The following is a 19,990-nucleotide window of genomic DNA, read 5'->3' as shown; positions in this document are numbered from 1 at the left end:
CATACCGGTGAAACCACAGGGCTGTTTCTGCAACAACACACACAGCATGTCATATGTTCAAAGACTATGAAGTCACAGCAGGTTATGCAACCCTCCTTGAACCCTGTTCAACAGATCGATCAGATAAGAACACGCAGCCACCAGAAAGGATCATGTACACTTGAACACACTGTGCCCTGTCCTTCTAGTGTGGCCTATTTTCATATCAGGCCGGTGATAGCTTTACCTCTATAGGTGTAGTAATCCTGCTGGCACTGTTTTAATGTGGAGTCTTATCATCGATTTAACCTTTGTCTCTGCAGGTTTAATGAACATCAGCTGAAATGTATAACTTAAGCCAAGTGATAGATAGATAGATAGATAGATAGATAGATAGATAGATAGATAGATAGATAGATAGATAGATAGATAGATAGATAGATAGATAGATAGATAGATAGATAGATAGATAGATAGATAGATACATACATACATACATACATACATACATATAGAAAGAGTGCAGAATACTTGCTGATCCTACGCCAGTTTTGTTTTGGACAGGACCAGATGAGGACTGAGATTACATAAACCATCAGTGGTGTCAGACATTTTTGTCTTATTTCTCACCAGCTGCCGTCAGGGGTTGTGTCAGGACATCAACAGCCGTTCTCAAAGTTTATTTATATCACTAAATCCACAGAAGACTGTTGTCTGTAGAGCAGTATCACATATTTATACAGATGGGTGATAAATTCAAGTCCCTTGAACGCACCTGGAGCAACAAACAGCATTCGTCCCTCTTTTGGTGTTTTGTTGATGGTGGTGGAGAACGCTGTTATTGTGCCAGGTCACACCAGCATTTATAACAGCATCATTCTGGGTCAAAATCAGCTCATATTGATTATATCACCTTGATAAATTGATTCATTTAATTGAACCATGTAATACACCTGTATGGAAACAACTTCATTCTTTTTTTTTTTCTTTAATTTGTCACCTGTGTTGTAATTGGTAGTCAAATGGGAAGTTGGATGCGGTAGATCATATTTAAGGAAGTCCACACAAAGATAGCAATTCTGTGAGAGGTACCCAGAGGAAAAGAAGTGTGTGGTTTCCGACAGCTCCCACAACCTTTGTGCCTGATTTATCAGACAGAACCTCAGCTGTCAAACTCATAGAAAACATCCACTGTGAAGATAAAATTTCTGAGCACTTCATGTGAGAGTGGGTGAGTAGGTATGTGAGCATGACTTAGTGAATCTTGTGTGATCATTTTGAAAGAGAAACCACTTCTCAGCCAGTCAAACCCCCCGATAAGACGCGGGGGGGGGGAAGATAAAAGATATTAGAATAATAGCACATTCACACTCTTGCTCCTCACAGCAGCACAGTGAAGTGTATGAGTATGCGTGCTTCAAAAATAACCCAGACAGGACAAGACAGGCCGAGAAAGCTATGAGTGTACAGTTCATGGTCTGGAATAATCTGGATTAAGGCTGATGACAGTCCAGTTAACTCCGGCTAACTCTTAGTGGGGTTATGTTGTGGTCTGTCACTCACACCACACTCTCCTGTCGTTGGGATTGTTTTGGTTCTCTGCTGGTTAAAACATGGCTGCTTTAATCCTCCTCCCCAACATTTTCCACTTCATACATGTCATGAAATAATTGCAGTGCCCATACATGGCTTATGATGAATGACTGAGTGTATGTGGGTGGAGGAGGTGGAGGCAAGTCACTTAAAGTAACATACTCTCTCACACATCTGCAGCACAATGATGTTCTTTTAATAACATGTAATTAAGATTATAGCAGTGAACACTGACAATGGTTTCGAGCCATAATGCTGTCCTGTTCATTTTCTCCTGTAGGAATTTTCAGCTGGTTTTCTTGCTTTCAAAAGACAAAGCAGGTCGTCTTCACTGTATGTTGTATTGTTATAAACATTTTATCAATTCTAATCAGTAGAAGTTGCGCAGCTTGGTTCATTGTTTTGCATGAGATTTAGCTGTTGCCTCACATTCTGTATCCTTGAGCAGATTAACATTATCACCAACAAACAGCTGGTATTTTTCAACAGACTTTTCAATTCATTTAAAACATGCGAGTACACATCTCCACTGGGGTCATTTGATGTCATGGCCATGTTTATGTTAAGAGCATAGATGTCAGGGAACCTTTAAACTGGTTACATAAGACAGTTACGTTGAGGCTGAACTGAACACAGCTGTTATAGTGAGATTAGGACAAAAGCAAAAACAGTATCCCCCTCCCCACTCTACTCCATTGGGATTTAAAGTTGCTTGAAGTTTATCTCAATTTAGACATTTTTCTGTATCCCCCTCAGACTCCATCCTCCTTCTCTTTCTATAAATGCTAAAGGGACGTCGGTGTTGGTCAAGTCCATGACTTTGGTCTGAGTCCAGACTGAAATATCTCAACAACTAGAGAATGGATTGCTATTAAATTTGTTCAGATATTCATGGTCCTCAGATTGTGTATCCTTTACTGAGCTTGACGATCCCCCTGGCTTTTCCTCTTGTGCCACCATGTGCTTCACATTTGTTTGTTTTTCTGTGAAACATTTCAACAACTATTGGATGAGCAGGAAATTTTGTACAGACATTCATGGTCCCCTCAAGATGAATGATAATTTATGTAACTGTAATGCCTGAATTTCCTTCTAGCTCCATCATAAGGTTAAATTTTAATTTGTCCAATAGTTTGTTTTTTGACTAGATACCTACAAAATATATATAATTCCTCTCAGTATACTTTGTTTTTATACTAATTAGCAAATGTAAACATGTAAACATCAGCATGTTAGCTTTGTCATTGTGAATACATTAGCATGATTACATTAGCATTTACCTTAAGGCACCAATGTGTTTAAATGCAGCCTACCAGGGCGGCTAGCGTGGCTGTAGACTCATGCTATGTTTTGGCTCTCTGATCATATTGATTTGAATATAAAATGACACAACTACATGTTCAGACTGCCAGCTAAACTTTGAGAGACTTTTACTCCTTATTTGATGCAATTACTGTCAAGAACCTCCATGTTTATGTAAAGCTGAAATACAAAGCTCTTTTCCATTAACCCTCTTATGCGGTGTGCGAAAATATCTGCAGGGAGGAGTTAGGTGTCTTTGATCTGTAGATGTTTATGTAACCTGAGGGACGAGGTCGAGAACACTGTGTTCTTTTGTCTGCTGGATCCCCGCAGTGGATTACGAAGACAATTAAATCCACTAGTAAAAACATCAACTTTAACCCCTGACCTCCAGTACAGCAGATACACTGCATGACAGTCATGGTGAAACATATCAGCAGCCTGCGGGCCGCCAAGTGATCAGAACAGCTGTTTGCCACACTGAGGACCTGCTGAATCAGAGCGGTGAAGGCTGTTCAGGGTGCTCATCACTAAGCCGCCAGTGAACGCAAATAATCCACAGTATAATGAAAATAATGAGGAGGACTCATAAGAGGATAAGAAAATATAAAAACAAGGAAAATCAGAGAGAGACTCGGACATAGAGGCAGAGAATAAGTTTGACTGACCAGTATTGCGCTGTTATGGTTATTCCAGGAAGGCAGGGGAAAAGAGGAAACAGGAAAAGTGGGGAAAAGACATCTGAGCATGGAGTTATTCAGACTACTTGGCCTCATGTTGATCTTGTGACTCTTTACTCCCACCCAGTTTCTTGTGTTGATTCATACATCCACTGTCCCCCCCCTCCCATCCGAGAAACATATACAACCCCGTGGGGATGGGAAATGTCAAAGAACATAGTATTATCCTGTCACTGTAAACATCTGAATGTGGCCTTTAAAAAGTACCTGCTTTTGCATTCCTACTTCGGGATCCCCCTGTAGGTCCCAGTGATCTCCAGTGTGATAATCTGCTTTACAACACATATGCAATAATTAAGGCACAAACACACTCAAATCAAGTCAAACACACAGAAAACAGTTCAAGTTAAAGGAGAATGTGTGCCGTTTGATCTCACTAATGGAAACAGAGAGGGATTGTGTGTGGTGAGTGGCCTGGTTTCGATGGATGGTGAGTTACAGAACAAGCGAAACGCTCCTCTCTTGCATCAGACGACAAAACGAGGAATGAGATGAATGTAAGAAAAAAGGCAGTAAAGAAAGAATTCAACATTCCTGCACATAGTTATATAATGCCAGCCACCATCTATCTGGGTTTTTTTTGTTGTTGTTTTTTTTTTACATGTGTCCATGTCTATGTTCTCAATGAGGAAAAGAGGCCATGTTTTATGAGAGGATGAGATACACACAAGTGTAAACTGGTTGAAGAAAAGTATGTTGCATCTATTGATTTCAGTAAATAACGTGACTGCAAGTGTACAGTCAATTTAGTTCAATATCCACTGCATATGTGATATAAAACATTTTGCATCATTACCACCACAACACATAAAAATTCTGCTTGGGTGAAATTATATGAATTAATTTATATGTTTGTTTGAGCCAATTTCATCAAGCTGGGTGAGTCAAAAACATTAGATTTAAAGTTGATGTGGTAAATGGGAAGATGGGAAAGTTTTTACTTCTTCTCAAATGAGATGCCATTAAAAAATAAAATGGGACATCTTTACCCACTAAACAGTTTACCATAGACTTTCGTCTTGAGTGTTGTTGTAATTGCAGGTACCACGTGTTCTCTACACTCACACTCAGACTCCTGAATGTCTGTTGTTCTGTATTTACCCTCCATGTAGCCTGAGGCTGTTAACTTTTAAAGTTCTGTGTATGCTTTGATGTCCTTAAAATATGAAGACATCTCTCCAGGGTCAAAATAGTGGTTTGTTCCTCAGAAAGGACATCAGTGAGCTCATAGAGAAGAACCAAAGAGTATAAACCTAAGGCTTTATTCTGCTGGAGAAGCTTCTCAGTTGTCTTTTCCCTTGTTCCCCAACACTACGGACACTGTTATCAGGGAGTGCTCTGAAAACTGAGCTCTTTCTCTACAGAGTGTGCCATCCTCCGCTTTCAACTATGTGAGAAATGCTGCACCAGCCTTTTACAACATCCTGTTCACTGATACTCTTCAGCTACATTTTCAAAGAAAGAAAGAAAGAAAGAAAGAAAGAAAGAAAGAAAGAAAGAAAGAAAGAAAGAAAGACCAGTGGGGTCCAACACCCTGTGCTTACTTATAGGAAAGTATTTTTTCAGCATATTAATATACTGCTAAATTGTGGTTAGTAATGAAATAGGCTCTTTGTAAACAATGTATACCCAGTTCATAGCTCACATTCGGGACGTTCAGCTGTGGTAAGTCTCTATGTTCCTATTTAAACATAAATCAGTAATTGCAGCATATCTCCACATCATAAATCTATTTCGCTATAACACACTGAGACTGAGACATTTCCTGGGCAAAAATATTCTTATCATTTTTCTCACTCTCAGACCTTTAGCCCTGCGTTAATCTTACTGCTCTGCTTCTTTGGTTATTGGTTCAAGTTTGTGATACCTGTTAGTATTATTATTTTATCAGTCAGCATCTCTCAAACATAAAAATTGAATATGATCATCTTGACAACTCAAGGATTTGTTGCAGGGCTCTTGCACAGTAAAGCATTGTGAAGTGAACCTGTTATGGATGTGTGTGGTTCTGCCTTTGTTAACAGTCAGGCTGGCTTTAGAGAAGCTCACTTTAAAGTGTCTTCACCAGCCTGCATTTCCTGAGCCTGATTTTTTTCAGGTTACTGCTGCTCTCTGGTGGAGACATGCCTGCACACACACAGGGAGGAATAATGGAGGAGTAAATACCTGTTCATCAGAGTAGATTTTTTTCACCAAAGTGTAGCTTCTTAAAGAAATGATTACTCTGGAAAAAAATTTAATAATTCAGCCGCTACTGGTACCTTCCCTTTTATTTCAGTAATGGTCTGGTGTCAGATCCTTTACTTAGGTCAAAGTGGAAATACTTTATAAAGAAATCTGATCAGGTCCTGCATTAAAAATTTGACTTCAGTAAAGTAAAGAAATATCATAAAAAAATAAATAAATAAATAAAACTCCTCATCTGAGTCTGGGTCTGACTTAGGCTCAAATGTGTAACCGAGTCTCTCAAATGTTTCCTCTAACGCTAACCATATTGATACGCACAGCTCTCTCACTGGTGACCAAAACCTTGTCAGTACCAAGAGCCAGACTTTGCATTAGTACAGCCACTAACACTGTCTCAGGCCACTGCCAGTTACAAGCTAACAAACAACATGAACAAACAATTACGTTTACCATTCTGATATGTCTTCTAGTGGCCAGTTTTGGAGCACAACTAACAAACTCCTCACTCTTCAACAAACTCCTGAGTCTGGGTCTGACTGAGGCTCAAACGTGTGGCTGAGTCCGTCCAATGTTTCCTCCACTATAACCATCTTGATACACTCTGCTCTGTCACCTGTCATCCAAGTGCAAGCAGCAGTGATGGGCGTGTCACAAGTTTAATTTGTTTTTTCAAAACCATGTTTAACTAAATTTCAATCATTACAGAGTATTTTTACATAGTTTAAAACATGTCTGGAGAGGAACTTTAAGATTCAGAAAACCTCAGACAAAGTAGTGTTTTTCCATCATAGGAGAGCTGTAAAGAAGCAACCAACAATTGTTTTCATCATCAATACAACTGACAGTTGTTTTCTTTGATAAAAAGAAAATAGTGAGAAATACCCACAGAAAGGCCCAAGTGGACATGTTGTGCATATTATTGTAGAACAGTGGGAAAATACCAAATATTCACACCTGAGAAACTGATAAACCTGTAAGCCTATAATAAAATGACTTAAAGATAAATCAGTTATCAAATTGTTGCTGGTCAATTTTCTGTCAATCGACTAATTGATTTATTAACTAGTCACCTCAGATGTAGAGTACTACAGTGTAAAGTAGGAGTCAACAGTACCTTAAGAAGAAGAATGGGGCCTCTAGGAGGGTAAACCGACCACGTCTGTACAATGACTTCTTTAGTTTTGCTACATTTTTCTGCAAAACATCTGTACTTTGTAATTTTTACAGTTTTTTTGAAACAAAGTACAATTAACATTATGGTATTTACTTTTACTTAAGTAAATAATCTGAATACTTTTCCACCGCTGCACAAATAACGAAAAGAGATATGATTGTTTTATTTTATTTTATTTTATTTTATTTTATTAAAACTGTATGTGTCTTTAAATCGTTTAAAGGCTTCGTGTCTGTAGTGGTGACGTGTCTCTAAAGTTTCTCCTCCTCCTCTCCTCCCGGCAGCTCAGTAGTGAGACTGACTCTGGCCAGATTTACCCAGTAGAGGAGCACACCGGCGGACTGTTGAGACATCATGGGCAGTGAGTATCTCTTCTGAGCTTCACTTGTGTGAGACTGCTATCTGGAGCCAGAGTAACAATATGCAAAACACTGTTAACCGTTTTGATAACTTAGTGAGCTAACGGTGTGAGCGCTGCCGTTGATAGCATGCGGCTAGCTTACGTCGCTTGCTAGCTATTTGGCAGTTGCTTAATAACTATTATGAGCCCTTTCTGATCGGAAGTCCTTTGTGGATTCAATTAAAGCTAGGTAGTTTTTTAACAAGTTGAATTCCTTGGTTGTAGTGGGATTTTAGAAGCGTTGTGTTGTTTCTTGTCGGCTAGAAACATCTTGTAAGCTAACTTGTTAGCCACTCATTCAAAGACATTGACAGTCTAGTGATGACGACGCATAACACTGCCGGTGTTGTCTTCAGCCTGCTAGACCTAAATCAACTCCTCGCTCCTCTCAGGAGACACGCGACAATGGAAATATCAACGGATGAGCAAAATAGCTGGAAGCATCGTGATACTGAATATCTAGTTTAACATGAAATCAGTTTGGTTTTGGTTATTGTAAATTCAAATCTGCCTTAAGTCCGCCCCCCATTCACTGCCACGTCCCACTGAGGACCAGCTATTATTTCCAGTTAACTCGCTTTAACACTCATGTTTGCTTGTTTCCAGTCAAATTCCTGGAGGTCATAAAGCCATTCTGTGCAGTGTTGCCAGAAATCCAAAAACCCGAGAGAAAGGTGTGTATTTTTTTGATTACGTCCCCATTGTACACGTACATTTGTATATGGTAATAAATAAACTATGCCGGCTTTGCTTTGGCTGCCAGCTAAACCTCAAAATGTGTTTAAATGTTAAAATCAAAATGTGCTTGACCAACAGATCCAATTCAGAGAAAAGGTATTATGGACTGCCATCACTCTCTTCATTTTCCTGGTGTGTTGCCAGGTAAGTGTCACTATTAATTACTGTGTGTATTTTCACATAATCTCTTCCTCCAGTCATCTTTGTTTTGTGATGTTTATGCAATTTTTTTTTTAAAAATCAGCAAAGTGATTCATCAGATTGACTGCTATAACCTAGTACTGTAATGTCACCACTAAGTCTTTGGCAGAATTATGACTATGGTTAACTATAATTTATCTTATTCATTCATCTATGGATTATTTTTTATTAATCATGTTGTGTCCAATACATCTTATAATTTGAGCACTGGCCATCATGATATGCCTTAAATTTTTATATTGATTCTATCAGCCAAAAGAAGAAGTCCATTTAGGGAGATAGGAAACGGAGAGAAGCACTCTTCCTATCTTATCTTAACTTGCAACTAGAGAATGTTTGGTGCTTTTACTTGATAAAATGACTTACTGATTCATTTTCTGCTGATCGATCTATCGACTAATTCAATAATCATGGTGTACTTAACTTCGTGCAGTGTAATTAGGACTGCATAGTGTTAGTATGATATCTGCTCAGCCATCCATGTCTGCATAATAGTCAAACTATCTAAACTGAAATACTATACATAGGCTGGGGCTTTATCCAAATTGTAATATCTCAATACAATCTACCCCAAATAGTGGAATATACAATATTATCATTGGGATATTTTTATAATATAGTTATATTGTTGTATTTTATGTTTCAGTTGTTTTTTTTTCTTTGTTTTTTACAAAAAATGATTATATCATTGTATTTTATGTTTAGAGTGTAAGTGATGCTGCCGCAGTTCAAAGTTTTGTCATATGCCAAGGTACAATGTACAGTCAGCAAGGCAGTGGAATCAGGGTCAAATTTAGCAGCAAGGCAGACTGCAAAAAGAAAACTGATATCATAAAAAATCATGAAACCCTTATAGACGGTCCAGAATGCAGCAGCCTGTCTGGTCTTCAGTCAACCTAAAAAGGCACATGTCATACCGCTACTCATTGACCTACACTGGCAACCAATGGCAGCCCAAATCAAATTCAAGTCACTAATGCCTGCCTCCTCAGGCATACTCAGTACTTACACAGAGGTCTCCTACTGCACTGAAGCTTTAAGTAGTAATTAAGTAGTAATAGTAGTATTAGTAAGTAATAAATTCATGCATAACTGGAAAATATCTCACACCGTGTGAACACTGTTTTCCTCCAGATCCCTCTCTTTGGCATCATGTCCTCAGACTCTGCAGATCCGTTCTACTGGATGAGAGTAATTCTAGCCTCAAACAGAGGTATTTGTCTAGCTAAGAACTGCATATAATACAGATTAAATACATGCCTGCCCTCCTGCTGGTATAACTAACTTAAATATCTACCTCCAGGTACGCTGATGGAGCTCGGTATCTCGCCTATTGTCACCTCAGGCCTGATAATGCAGCTGCTGGCTGGAGCAAAGATCATTGAAGTTGGAGACACACCAAAGGACAGAGCCCTTTTCAATGGAGCTCAGAAATGTGAGTACACTCATCAGGCTGTGATTTGTAAATACTTGATTAGAATTTAAAATGAAGTCAATAGATTCTCAAACCCCTGTTGATGATTTTCAGTGTTTGGAATGATCATCACAATCGGCCAGGCCATCGTATATGTGATGACTGGCATGTATGGAGATCCCTCAGAGATGGGCGCTGGAATCTGTCTGCTCATCATCATTCAGGTGAGAACAGGAAAACCAAACCTCAGATTTGGAATAACCAGTTGTGTAATTTGACTAAAAAGATATGCTCTGTCATTGTAACTGGCTTTGAGTATGCACTTACATGATGTGGAAACACAACATAAAAAAATAGAACAAACTAATAGATAGATTTTGACTACATTCTCCTCTGTTTCTAAAATTAGGCTCTGTGTTACCTTGGGTCAGTTTAACTTAGATTAGATTAGACTTGTTTATTATCACAGGTATATCCCCTACATATATAAACTAGTAATTATTCAACATATAATTGTCTTTGAAATAATGGGTGTGATACTGACGCCACTGTTAAACGCCGTTTTGCAGAGAGCTGCGCCAAAGTCATTTCAGAGTATCTCACAAAAACATATCATCATGTCAAGATGTAAAATTCAAATAGTGACTCTCCATTGGTTATAATCTTGCCCATTGTCAGTTGGTATTGGCTTTAGCTCCCCCACAATCCCCAAAGGATCAACAGTATAGCTAATGGATGGGTGGATGGGCATTATAATTAAATGACCAACAGGTTTGTTAAGATTATTTACAAAGTAAAATACTTTCCATTGTAACTGTAGGTGCTGACCTGAAAAGGGCATACACCCTTTTTTTTTTTTTAAATTAAATTAATTTACGAAAACAAATTGTCTAACTTATATAGCAGCGAAGCATCAGCAGCAAAGACTCTCCAAACAAATGTGAACTTATAGCACAGTGAAAGAATTTCACATGATTGCCTCAGTACTTTCCCAGATGACTGTATCTGTTGTGTTCTTCTTTAGCTGTTTGTAGCTGGGCTGATTGTGCTGCTGCTGGATGAGTTGCTCCAAAAGGGCTATGGTCTTGGTTCAGGGATCTCACTGTTCATTGCTACCAACATCTGCGAGACGATCGTCTGGAAGGCCTTCAGCCCCACAACTGTGAACACTGGAAGAGGTAAGAAGCCGCAAAGTGGTCGGTGAATATGTGACTTTGGTAAATACCACGGCCGTGATCAATTCCATCCTGTTGCTCTTCTGCACTCCACAGAAATATGCCTCATACTTGTGACTTCTTGTGTTTTTAGGCACAGAGTTTGAGGGAGCAATCATTGCTCTTTTCCATCTGCTGGCGACTCGGACAGACAAAGTGCGTGCTCTGAGAGAGGCCTTCTACAGACAGAACCTGCCCAACCTCATGAACCTCATCGCCACAGTATTTGTCTTTGCTGTAGTGATATACTTTCAGGTGAGTCGCAGTCCTTTCTTTTGTGTGACTTCACTCGAAACTGCTTAAATTTTGAAATAGGGGATGAATTTAAATTGTTTAGGAAATATAAATGGTTCAGTTGTTCACAGCTGTCCTGCACATTCACCTTTTCTCACAGGGATTCAGGGTGGATCTGCCCATCAAGTCAGCTCGCTACCGTGGCCAGTACAACACCTACCCCATCAAGCTCTTCTACACCTCCAACATTCCCATCATCCTGCAGTCTGCCTTGGTCTCCAACTTGTACGTTATCTCCCAGATGCTCTCCACACGCTTCAGTGGCAATTTCCTGGTTAATCTGCTTGGAACTTGGTCTGTAAGTATACATTTAATCTGAGCTTTTCACACAACTTTCTGTTCAGTTTCTCAAAGCATTAGTCTCAATAAATGCTTCATAATTCAGATTATCATCATCATCAAAGACACAATCTTACTGTTAATATACCTTATTTTGAAATTATTGGGTGTCGAGCTCCCTATATAAAGGAACATTTGTCTGCCCATTCAAGCATGTAATCATTATTTTCTCATGTTTGCAGGACACTTCGTCAGGTGGTCCAGCCCGTGCCTATCCTGTCGGTGGACTCTGTTACTACCTCTCCCCCCCAGAATCATTTGGCTCTGTTCTAGATGACCCAGTCCACGCAGTCATCTACATTGTCTTCATGCTCGGATCATGTGCCTTTTTCTCCAAAACCTGGATTGAAGTCTCTGGCTCCTCTGCTAAAGATGTAAGTTGTAACTGCTTTCTGGCAGGTGGTGTTAATGGATCATTTGAAACAGACTGTGCTTTAGAGCTCTGTTCTTCACTCTCATCCAGGTGGCGAAACAGCTGAAGGAGCAGCAGATGGTGATGAGGGGACACAGAGAAACCTCAATGGTCCATGAACTGAACAGGTAAAATCAAAAGTGTTTTCATGTACAGATCTTTTTTTGGCTTTTAATTTACATACCCCATTAGTCGTACAAACCTTACACAGAACAAGGTTATCGGTTAGAATGGTTACAAGTTGTTATCATGAATTCACATTATCTAATGTTGTTGGCAATTGTCTGGTCACAAAGCAAATAACTCCCATCTTATAACTAAAGCTGCACATTGTCATATTAAATCACCTCACCTTACTTTACTGCAACACATGTTCCATTGGCGCTGGACTTTTTACTTTTTAAGCACTTTACAGTCACTGTAAAGTGCTTTTCAAAATGAATTGTGATTGACCAAATATGTCATGAGAGTAAGGCAAAGCTGTTAGCATCAGAAAGTGTGAGATATATCGAAAACAATAGGCCAGTATAGGTGTAAATGAATAAATTATTGATGTCTTAATGATGGTATTTATCCCTTTTAATCTCTGTTGATTTTTCTTGTATAAAATTTCGTGTCCATTGAAATGTTACTCTACCCAAATAAAGATTTAGTATGTTGTTAAAGGGTCAGAGTGCAAAAATGTCAGCTACTAAGTTACAAACTAATTAAATATAGTGCAGCAGTTCAAGAATGTGATTACCTTTTGTCATTGCTGATGTTTTTCTCAGTTGTCTGCACATTGCTCACTCGGGTGTGGATCTATAATATGCACCATTTAAAGAAATAGTCGAACACTCTCATTCATGTTTTCTAGGATAGTGTGTCCCTAACCAGCTGCTGACTGTAGCGTCATATTTAACAGACAGACAATGTCAATTTCACTCTGACCAAGAAAGGGAACGAGCATTTCCCCAAACGTCAAACTGTTCCTTTAATCTCTGCTCCACAATCATCATGAATGTATTTGAATTTCAACTGTTCTTACTATTCACAGTCTTTTAAACTGAAAAATCATAAAGTAAAATGCTACGTATTAATATTCATCTGTATCTCCCTGTTTTGTATTCAAGGTACATTCCTACTGCTGCTGCCTTTGGTGGACTGTGTATCGGTGGTTTATCAGTGATGGCGGACTTCCTCGGAGCCATTGGCTCTGGTACCGGTATCCTGCTGGCCGTCACCATCATCTATCAGTACTTTGAGATCTTTGTGAAAGAACAGAGCGAAGTAGGCAGCATGGGGGCCCTGCTCTTCTAGAAAAGCCAATATCCTCCCACTGTCCACCAACTTTTATTAGGATCACCAACCTTGCATTTATTTTACAACCATGTGAAGCGCCTGCATCATCAGTTCTCCACTTTCAGGATGTGTGAGGAATCTTTTCATGAATCTCAGCTGAAATGCGATGTTCTTAGGTGGTACGACTATACAGCCTGTTGCTTCCTCCACATATCTTCCAAAATAACACAAAGACAGACATTTCAGTTGTACTTCATCAGATTTTCCAACTGACTCGAGATTAAAGCTCCCCTAGTTTCATTTAAAGGCTTCCTTTGTGTATGAAACGAAGTCCTGCGGGAGTTTGGTTCTTTTTTCAGACTGACAAGAGAGCGCTTCAGTATGCAGGCATACTTGACTTGGAAGATGGTGGTCAACCGCCAGCTGTGTGCGTACAAGCACGCGACCATCTGCTTGGCGTCATCTTAGTTTATATTTTTTTTGCTTTCAACTTTATTTTATTTTTCTGTTAACCTGCCAATCAGGTAAAGGAATGGACCAGGACCTGAACTGCCAGGCACTGAGTCCAGTATTGTATATTTTCCTGATTTTTGTGACCCCGTGATAGGTTTTATTTGAACAGGGTCTTGTAAGAAGAGGAAGCGGAGCTCACATTGGGGTCCACCTGTCAAATTTTTGATGTTCATCTTATTTTTGTGAACAGTCATTCAATATGAACCTGAAAAAACAACAACAAAAAAAACAAAAAGGGTCCACATAGTCTTAATGTATGGCATTCCCAGGGAGCTGCAGTATTAACTCAAATGTCACGTTCATTCTTGTTACCCATTTCCTAATATTTGTTTTGGATTTTTAATTGTCTGCTCCAAGCATACTCTCATTAATCACTATTTCAGACCCAACAAATTATGATTTCTGTACATAGGCTATGCATTGAATAACTTTGAATTTGTCTTAAGTGTAAGATAAAGTCTTTTGAATATGTAAAAATAAATACATTTCTGAACAAACTTATATAAAAACATTCTCAAAAACTATTGTGGAGAAAGGCTTTAAGTTTTTGATTGAGTTTTGTCTCCTTTGATGCTGATGCAGTTAATGTATTAAGCCAACATATCTTGATGTCTTTTGATCATGTTTCACACTGCTCAACTGTCAATAGTTGTTGATGTGAGGCTATTAGCTTTAGTCAAATAATGCCCCAGGAAAATCCTTGGATTTTTTTTTCAGATTTGTAAAGATGTCAATTTTACATGTTCTGTATTTTTCTGGTGCTATAAGACTCACTGTAATAGGGCAACTTTAATTTTGGGCACAGGAAATAGACAACATTTTGAACACACATTTATCTTTTATGACCCAGTACCAATGGGATGAGGTGTAACTACTACCAGGGCTGATCAATAATTAAACACTATCTGGTAAGCATTTTGTAATTCGGTATATTGTGATGTGAAGTACATGACAACATATTTCTTAATAACTACAATTTCTTGTCAGTGAAACACCAGAGGCATTTGACTGAATAAGATGAATGAGTTTATTCAACCTTCTGTCATGTGACTTAACACCCTGTGATCAGAAAATATCATCACAGTATCTAAAAGGAGATTTTGGTATCATAGCAATATTCATTTTTATTTTAATCACCAGCCAGCTGTAACACTTACTCAATTAATAATTTACTCGATCAATAGAAAATGAATTGGCAACTGTATAGAATAATTGAATAATTGTTTTAAGTCATTTTTAAGCAATAATGCCACATATTTGCTGGTTCCAGCTTCTTACATGTGATGGTCTGATGCTTTTCTTCATCACACATGACAGTAAAGTGAGTATCTTTGGATATTGGACTGTTAGACAGTGTTTGTCAGACCAAACAAAAGATATGAAGATATTGTCCTGGGCTTTTCCCCCCAGTATTTCATGGAATTATATAAATGAAACAATTCATCGAAAAAATATTCAGTTGCAACCCTAAACAGAACATTTCAATTGACTGAAAAAGTAGTATGTGTCGCACTTATTGTTGTGGATTGTTTGTATCCCCCTCTATTACACTTCTCCTCCTTTCTCTTGTTGGGAATGTTAATACTGTGTTTTGTATTGAATAACCGATTGATAATGTAATGCGTCTTTCCCAAAAAAATGTGTGCTACTAAGTTCATTTTATATGAAAGTGTAGAAATAAAAAAAATATCATAAAGCAAGAGAGAAATCGTACATAAAAAGAAGACACTTGATTTATTTGAACTCTAGGGGGCAGCGATGTGCTGCGGAGCGTCTGTGTTACCGGAAACAGGAGAGAAGAGGAAGTCGTGTCCATGCTGCAGCAAGGGTAGTTGTGAAACAGTGGCGCTGATGCTGCCAGACTAAAACCTCTGATATTTTCATGTGTTGTGTTGTTCGTTAAAAAGAGTCGTTGTCCTCGTTGGTCAACCAGCTGGTGCAGTGAATCAGAAAAGAGGAGTTTAATCTTTCCCAGCGTGAAGAAATGAGCTCGGTCAGAGAGGAAGGTAACTACACTGTGCTAGCCAGCTAACTTATCGGAAAGGCGAACAATGAAGTTTAAAGTCTGGTTAAAAAAATAAAGACATTTTTAAATTAATTAAATGTCAATAAGCTTCTCGCTAAGATGAGATTTCGGACTGTCAAAATGTTTACGTGTTAGCTGTCACCATCACAGTGTTTAACCTTGACCAGCAACAGGATGCAGAAACGTTATAATGAACTCACCTGAAGACTGAAGAACTGTTTCCTTGGAAAGTCACAGTTATTGAGTGATTGTCTTTGTATAAGTCAAACATGAAAGGTCCAGTGGTGGACAGTATCTCATTTCCCTAAGTACTGCGTTCAAGTACAGTTTGAGGTTCTTGTACTTTAAGTATTTACACTGTTTTATAAACTAGGTTTCAGAGGGAAACATCAGTACTTGTTACTCAATTTCCTTTAATTGACACCTGTAGTCATTAGTTACTTTGTAGATTAGTATTTAACTTATAAAATACACAAAATTGTTACATATAAAACAGTGTTTCCCAACCTTTTTGGCTAATGACCTCTCACAAAAAAAGCAGTGTTTACTTTGGGCCCCTGTCACGTTTCACAGGGCCCAACTCCCAGGTCGGTTAAAACTAGTTTTCACTGAAGCATCAATATTAACAATCTAATAATGAAATATGTAATAGTGTAATAGTGTAACACACATAAGTGATGTTTTTCCTGTAGCATAATTACTTTAACTTTTGATACTTAATGTACATTTGGATGATAATATATCTGCAGGTACAGGACTATAACTTACACAGTTGTATTGATGTTTGTGGTTTAGTAAAAGATGTGAGCACTTTCTGAACCACTGAACTGGTCATATTCACAAGTTTAGACTCACCAGACACAGGCAAAACATATTAATGATCCATTTCTTCTACTTCTTACCTCTTATTCTTATTTTGTGGTATACCATAATCATTTTCATGTTCTTTCTGTCCAACAAACAATCCAAAAGATATTGAGTTTAGATTTACAAACAAATATAAATTGATTATGTAAATTGGAGAAAAGCAGTAAAGAGTTATAATTATTTATTATAATTATAATTCAACTAACTAACTAATAAATCAACTAACCATTTCAGTACTAATTATCATACATTTGAGGTTCAACGGGTGAAGAGGTGCAGGGTGTAAGACTCCATAATTCACGTTTGTATTGTTCTTTTTCCATTTTACACAACAGGTAAAGACCGAATTATCTTTGTCACCAAAGAGGATCATGCAACACCCAGCAGTGCTGAGCTCATAGAGGAAGATCCCAATGACCCGTATGAGGAGCAAGGTGAACAGCTGTAAAGCAGCCTGTCCTCAGGCAAAACTGTAACTCTAGTGGTCTTTAAAAACCCCAAGTTTAGTATTCTGCTTAAACCTCCTCTCTCCAATCCTAGGTCTGATTCTTCCCAGTGGGGAGATCAACTGGAACTGCCCCTGCCTGGGTGGGATGGCCAGTGGTCCCTGTGGGACTGAATTTAAGGACGCCTTCTCCTGTTTCCACTATAGTAAAGAGGAGGTGAAGGGCTCTGAATGCTTGGAGCAGTTCAGGGCCATGCAGGAGTGCATGCAGCGTTACCCAGAGCTCTACCCACAGGAAGATGAGAAGGTGCCGCAAGAACAGACCTCGCAAGAATCTGGATCTCCAGAAACACTAGGTACAAACTCAACATCTACCACGGAGCAAGGCTCTAATACCACACAACCAAACACAGAGAGCTCAGCGGAAAGCTAATAATGAGCCTCAGTGACAATGAGAGGAACAAGTGTTTAAAGTGTTTAAAATCACATTTAGTCATCCTTTCTTGCAGACAAAAATGAGGCCCAAGTGTTTTTTATTGTTAAAAGGAAGGTAAAAGTTTTTGGGGTAATATCAAAAATACTTGTTTTACTCTAGCAGCTGTGGGCGTGTCGGGGGCTGAATGACCAAAAGAGGAGGGAGAGACGAAGTTTAAAAAATAGGGAAAAAAAGCTAACACCATAATTTACAAGCAGTTTTGTCAGCAGTGGTAAAGAAGAGTAATGTTCACACCACCATCCAGACAGGTTGAAAAGTTATTTGCAGGCACATTTAGCGTGCTGTTTAGTGTGCTGCAGCTGACCAGCTTTATAGCCATCAAGCTGACATTAGCAGTGCACTTCTAGGTGAAGGTTCGCTTGGCCACTTGTTCAACCACCTAAGGTCTTTGTAAGTTAGTTAGACTTAAGAAGGAAAGCTAATGTGGGTTGTTGTTCAAAGTTTTTGGCTACTGCTTTATGAAAATATTTTTGTAATGATGCACGGACATCACATGGAATCGAAAACTGTTATTCAGATAGTTTTATGCAAGATCGTCATGAAACTAAAAAATATAAAAGTACAAAATCTCTATTTTGGCTTCTAATTTTTTCTCAATGCAGAAGACAGATGTGATTAATGTTATACCAGACAAAAACATTATGTTTAATTTCACTTGGACTTTAAACCAATATTTATGACTAAGCTGGGCTTTTACTTTTGTAAAACTAATATAATGTGGTCCAGGAAAAAATGACTGTCTAGAATGTTAAAATTCATGTTGTTCAGTGCGGCCTGTGGATGCAGGCAAAACAAGATTAAGGAATCTGTAATTCAATCAAGAGCTCAGAAGACCAAGCTGAGCACACGTACTGAGGTGGATAATATTTATTTTTTACTTTATATGTGTTTTATACATTTTTCATTTTTCATTCTCACATGTCTGTGCTTTTTTCTTATGGTGTAAAAATATATAGCATTTAAATGGACAATATTTGTTACACAAGGTTTATGTCAGTTATTTTGCTGATAAAGTTGCTAAATTCACAGAGGGGGGAAGAATGTGATGAAGAATATGTTGTAAGTCTCCAGTGTTGAATCTTGAGTAGCATGTTTCCACAGGTGCCCTCTGTCCTATGGGGCTGCATTTCTTCTGCTAATTTAAAAAAAACAGACTTTTTAAAACTTTTACCTCGGCTGAACTCATCGGAACAACTTGTGTGTAACATAGGACAACTTAAGTGACTTGAAGTAAAATACTGTTGAAAGTTATATAATAAATTGTATGAAACCCCTATGGTTCTTGTGATGTGGTTCTGGTTGTAAACCTCTCCCATCTGTCCAGGCCTGATCATGCAATGACTGTCAGCGAGAGCAAATGTGTCATTAGGACTCACCAGCATCTAGCAGAGAGTAACTTTGCACTGAACATAAAAAAGTTGATTAAGAAACTCTTAGGTCAAACATTGTCACTGCCTTTCAAATTTTATCTGGTTTGCGTTAATTAAATGTGTGTCACATGTTTGCACTGTGAATTCAGGTATTTCGGAAAGAATATGTATTAATTTGTCATTTAATTTAATCAATACCGTTAAACACTTTATTTTGTTTGTGCATTCCACCTTTCTTTGGTGCAAAATCTTGAATTTGTAAGCCTGATTATCTCTGATTAAAATATTCAATATATCACAGTAAGTAAATTGATTAATTTATGCACATATTAACGAAAAGTGATACCTGTCATTGGATTTCTTGATACTGATATAAATGTGGGATTTTAATTTGCACAACACAAAAATTACTACGTTGCTGATAACAATCTATAAAATCTGCTATGTTGTCAGTAGCTCAATATAATTAAACCCTTAGAAAGAGTAGGCTAGCTGTTATATTTTCTAGGAAGATAAATGTCTATATTCATGTCACATTGTTTATATAATTACATCATTAGTCTGAACATGCACATACATCAAAAAGTATGATACTGAGTTGTAAATGTGCATTTTTGCATGAGCCTTGATTAGTTAAAGATTGGATACATCTGACGACGGTGGTAATGCTCGGTAATGTAAGTAGACCAGTAAAACTTAAAAGGGAAATAAAATGATTCTACATAATAGCTGTTGACCTGTCCAAAGGTTCTGGCGCTCATTTTTGTTTAACTGAGTTACATGTCTAAGCATCAGGGGTCAGAGATCTTCGGCGATGTTTGTCCACTGAAGCATGTGCCACTTCAAACTTCCTCAGGGATCAATAATTACCAAACACCCTTTTCTATCCCCCGCGTACCATTGGTGGATAGCGAAGGACAAAGGCAACTAAAAAGCCAATGGGATTGGACAGCGAAGAGTTGTCGCCCTCAAATCTGCACAAGTACACAGTCTTCCTCTGCTTAG

General features: G+C 38.3%; 2 protein-coding genes across 2 annotated transcripts; both read left to right on the top strand.

The window, feature by feature from the left end:
- Positions 1–7,253: 7,253 nt before the first annotated feature.
- Positions 7,254–14,305, top strand: sec61a1a (SEC61 translocon subunit alpha 1a). Its single transcript, XM_056389391.1, has 12 exons — positions 7,254–7,336; positions 7,982–8,049; positions 8,192–8,257; positions 9,449–9,527; positions 9,618–9,749; positions 9,843–9,952; positions 10,753–10,906; positions 11,037–11,197; positions 11,337–11,534; positions 11,758–11,949; positions 12,039–12,115; positions 13,100–14,305. The coding sequence occupies exons 1-12, from the start codon at positions 7,330–7,332 to the stop codon at positions 13,284–13,286; spliced, it is 1,431 nt and encodes a 476-aa protein (XP_056245366.1). The 5' UTR covers positions 7,254–7,329; the 3' UTR covers positions 13,287–14,305.
- Positions 14,306–14,454: 149 nt separating this feature from the next.
- chchd4b (coiled-coil-helix-coiled-coil-helix domain containing 4b) lies at positions 14,455–19,281 on the top strand. Its single transcript, XM_056389483.1, has 3 exons — positions 14,455–15,787; positions 17,010–17,108; positions 17,215–19,281. The coding sequence occupies exons 1-3, from the start codon at positions 15,766–15,768 to the stop codon at positions 17,550–17,552; spliced, it is 459 nt and encodes a 152-aa protein (XP_056245458.1). The 5' UTR covers positions 14,455–15,765; the 3' UTR covers positions 17,553–19,281.
- Positions 19,282–19,990: the final 709 nt, after the last annotated feature.

Source organism: Seriola aureovittata, chromosome 2 (assembly GCF_021018895.1).
Source record: "Seriola aureovittata isolate HTS-2021-v1 ecotype China chromosome 2, ASM2101889v1, whole genome shotgun sequence".
Taxonomy (NCBI): Eukaryota; Metazoa; Chordata; class Actinopteri; order Carangiformes; family Carangidae; genus Seriola; species Seriola aureovittata.
Note: the sequence above shows the minus strand (reverse complement) of the source record. Positions and strands in the feature narration are given on the sequence as shown.

Excerpts from the sequence above, each read along its gene's own strand:
- chchd4b (XM_056389483.1), top strand. The coding sequence starts at position 15,766 with ATGAGCTCGGTCAGAGAGGAAG. Across the intron at positions 15,788-17,009 it reads GAGCTCGGTCAGAGAGGAAG|GTAAAGACCGAATTATCTTT; the intron begins GTAACTACACTG and ends TTTACACAACAG. Across the intron at positions 17,109-17,214 it reads TGACCCGTATGAGGAGCAAG|GTCTGATTCTTCCCAGTGGG; the intron begins GTGAACAGCTGT and ends CTCCAATCCTAG.
- sec61a1a (XM_056389391.1), top strand. Across the intron at positions 11,198-11,336 it reads CTGTAGTGATATACTTTCAG|GGATTCAGGGTGGATCTGCC; the intron begins GTGAGTCGCAGT and ends CTTTTCTCACAG. Across the intron at positions 12,116-13,099 it reads ATGGTCCATGAACTGAACAG|GTACATTCCTACTGCTGCTG; the intron begins GTAAAATCAAAA and ends TTTGTATTCAAG.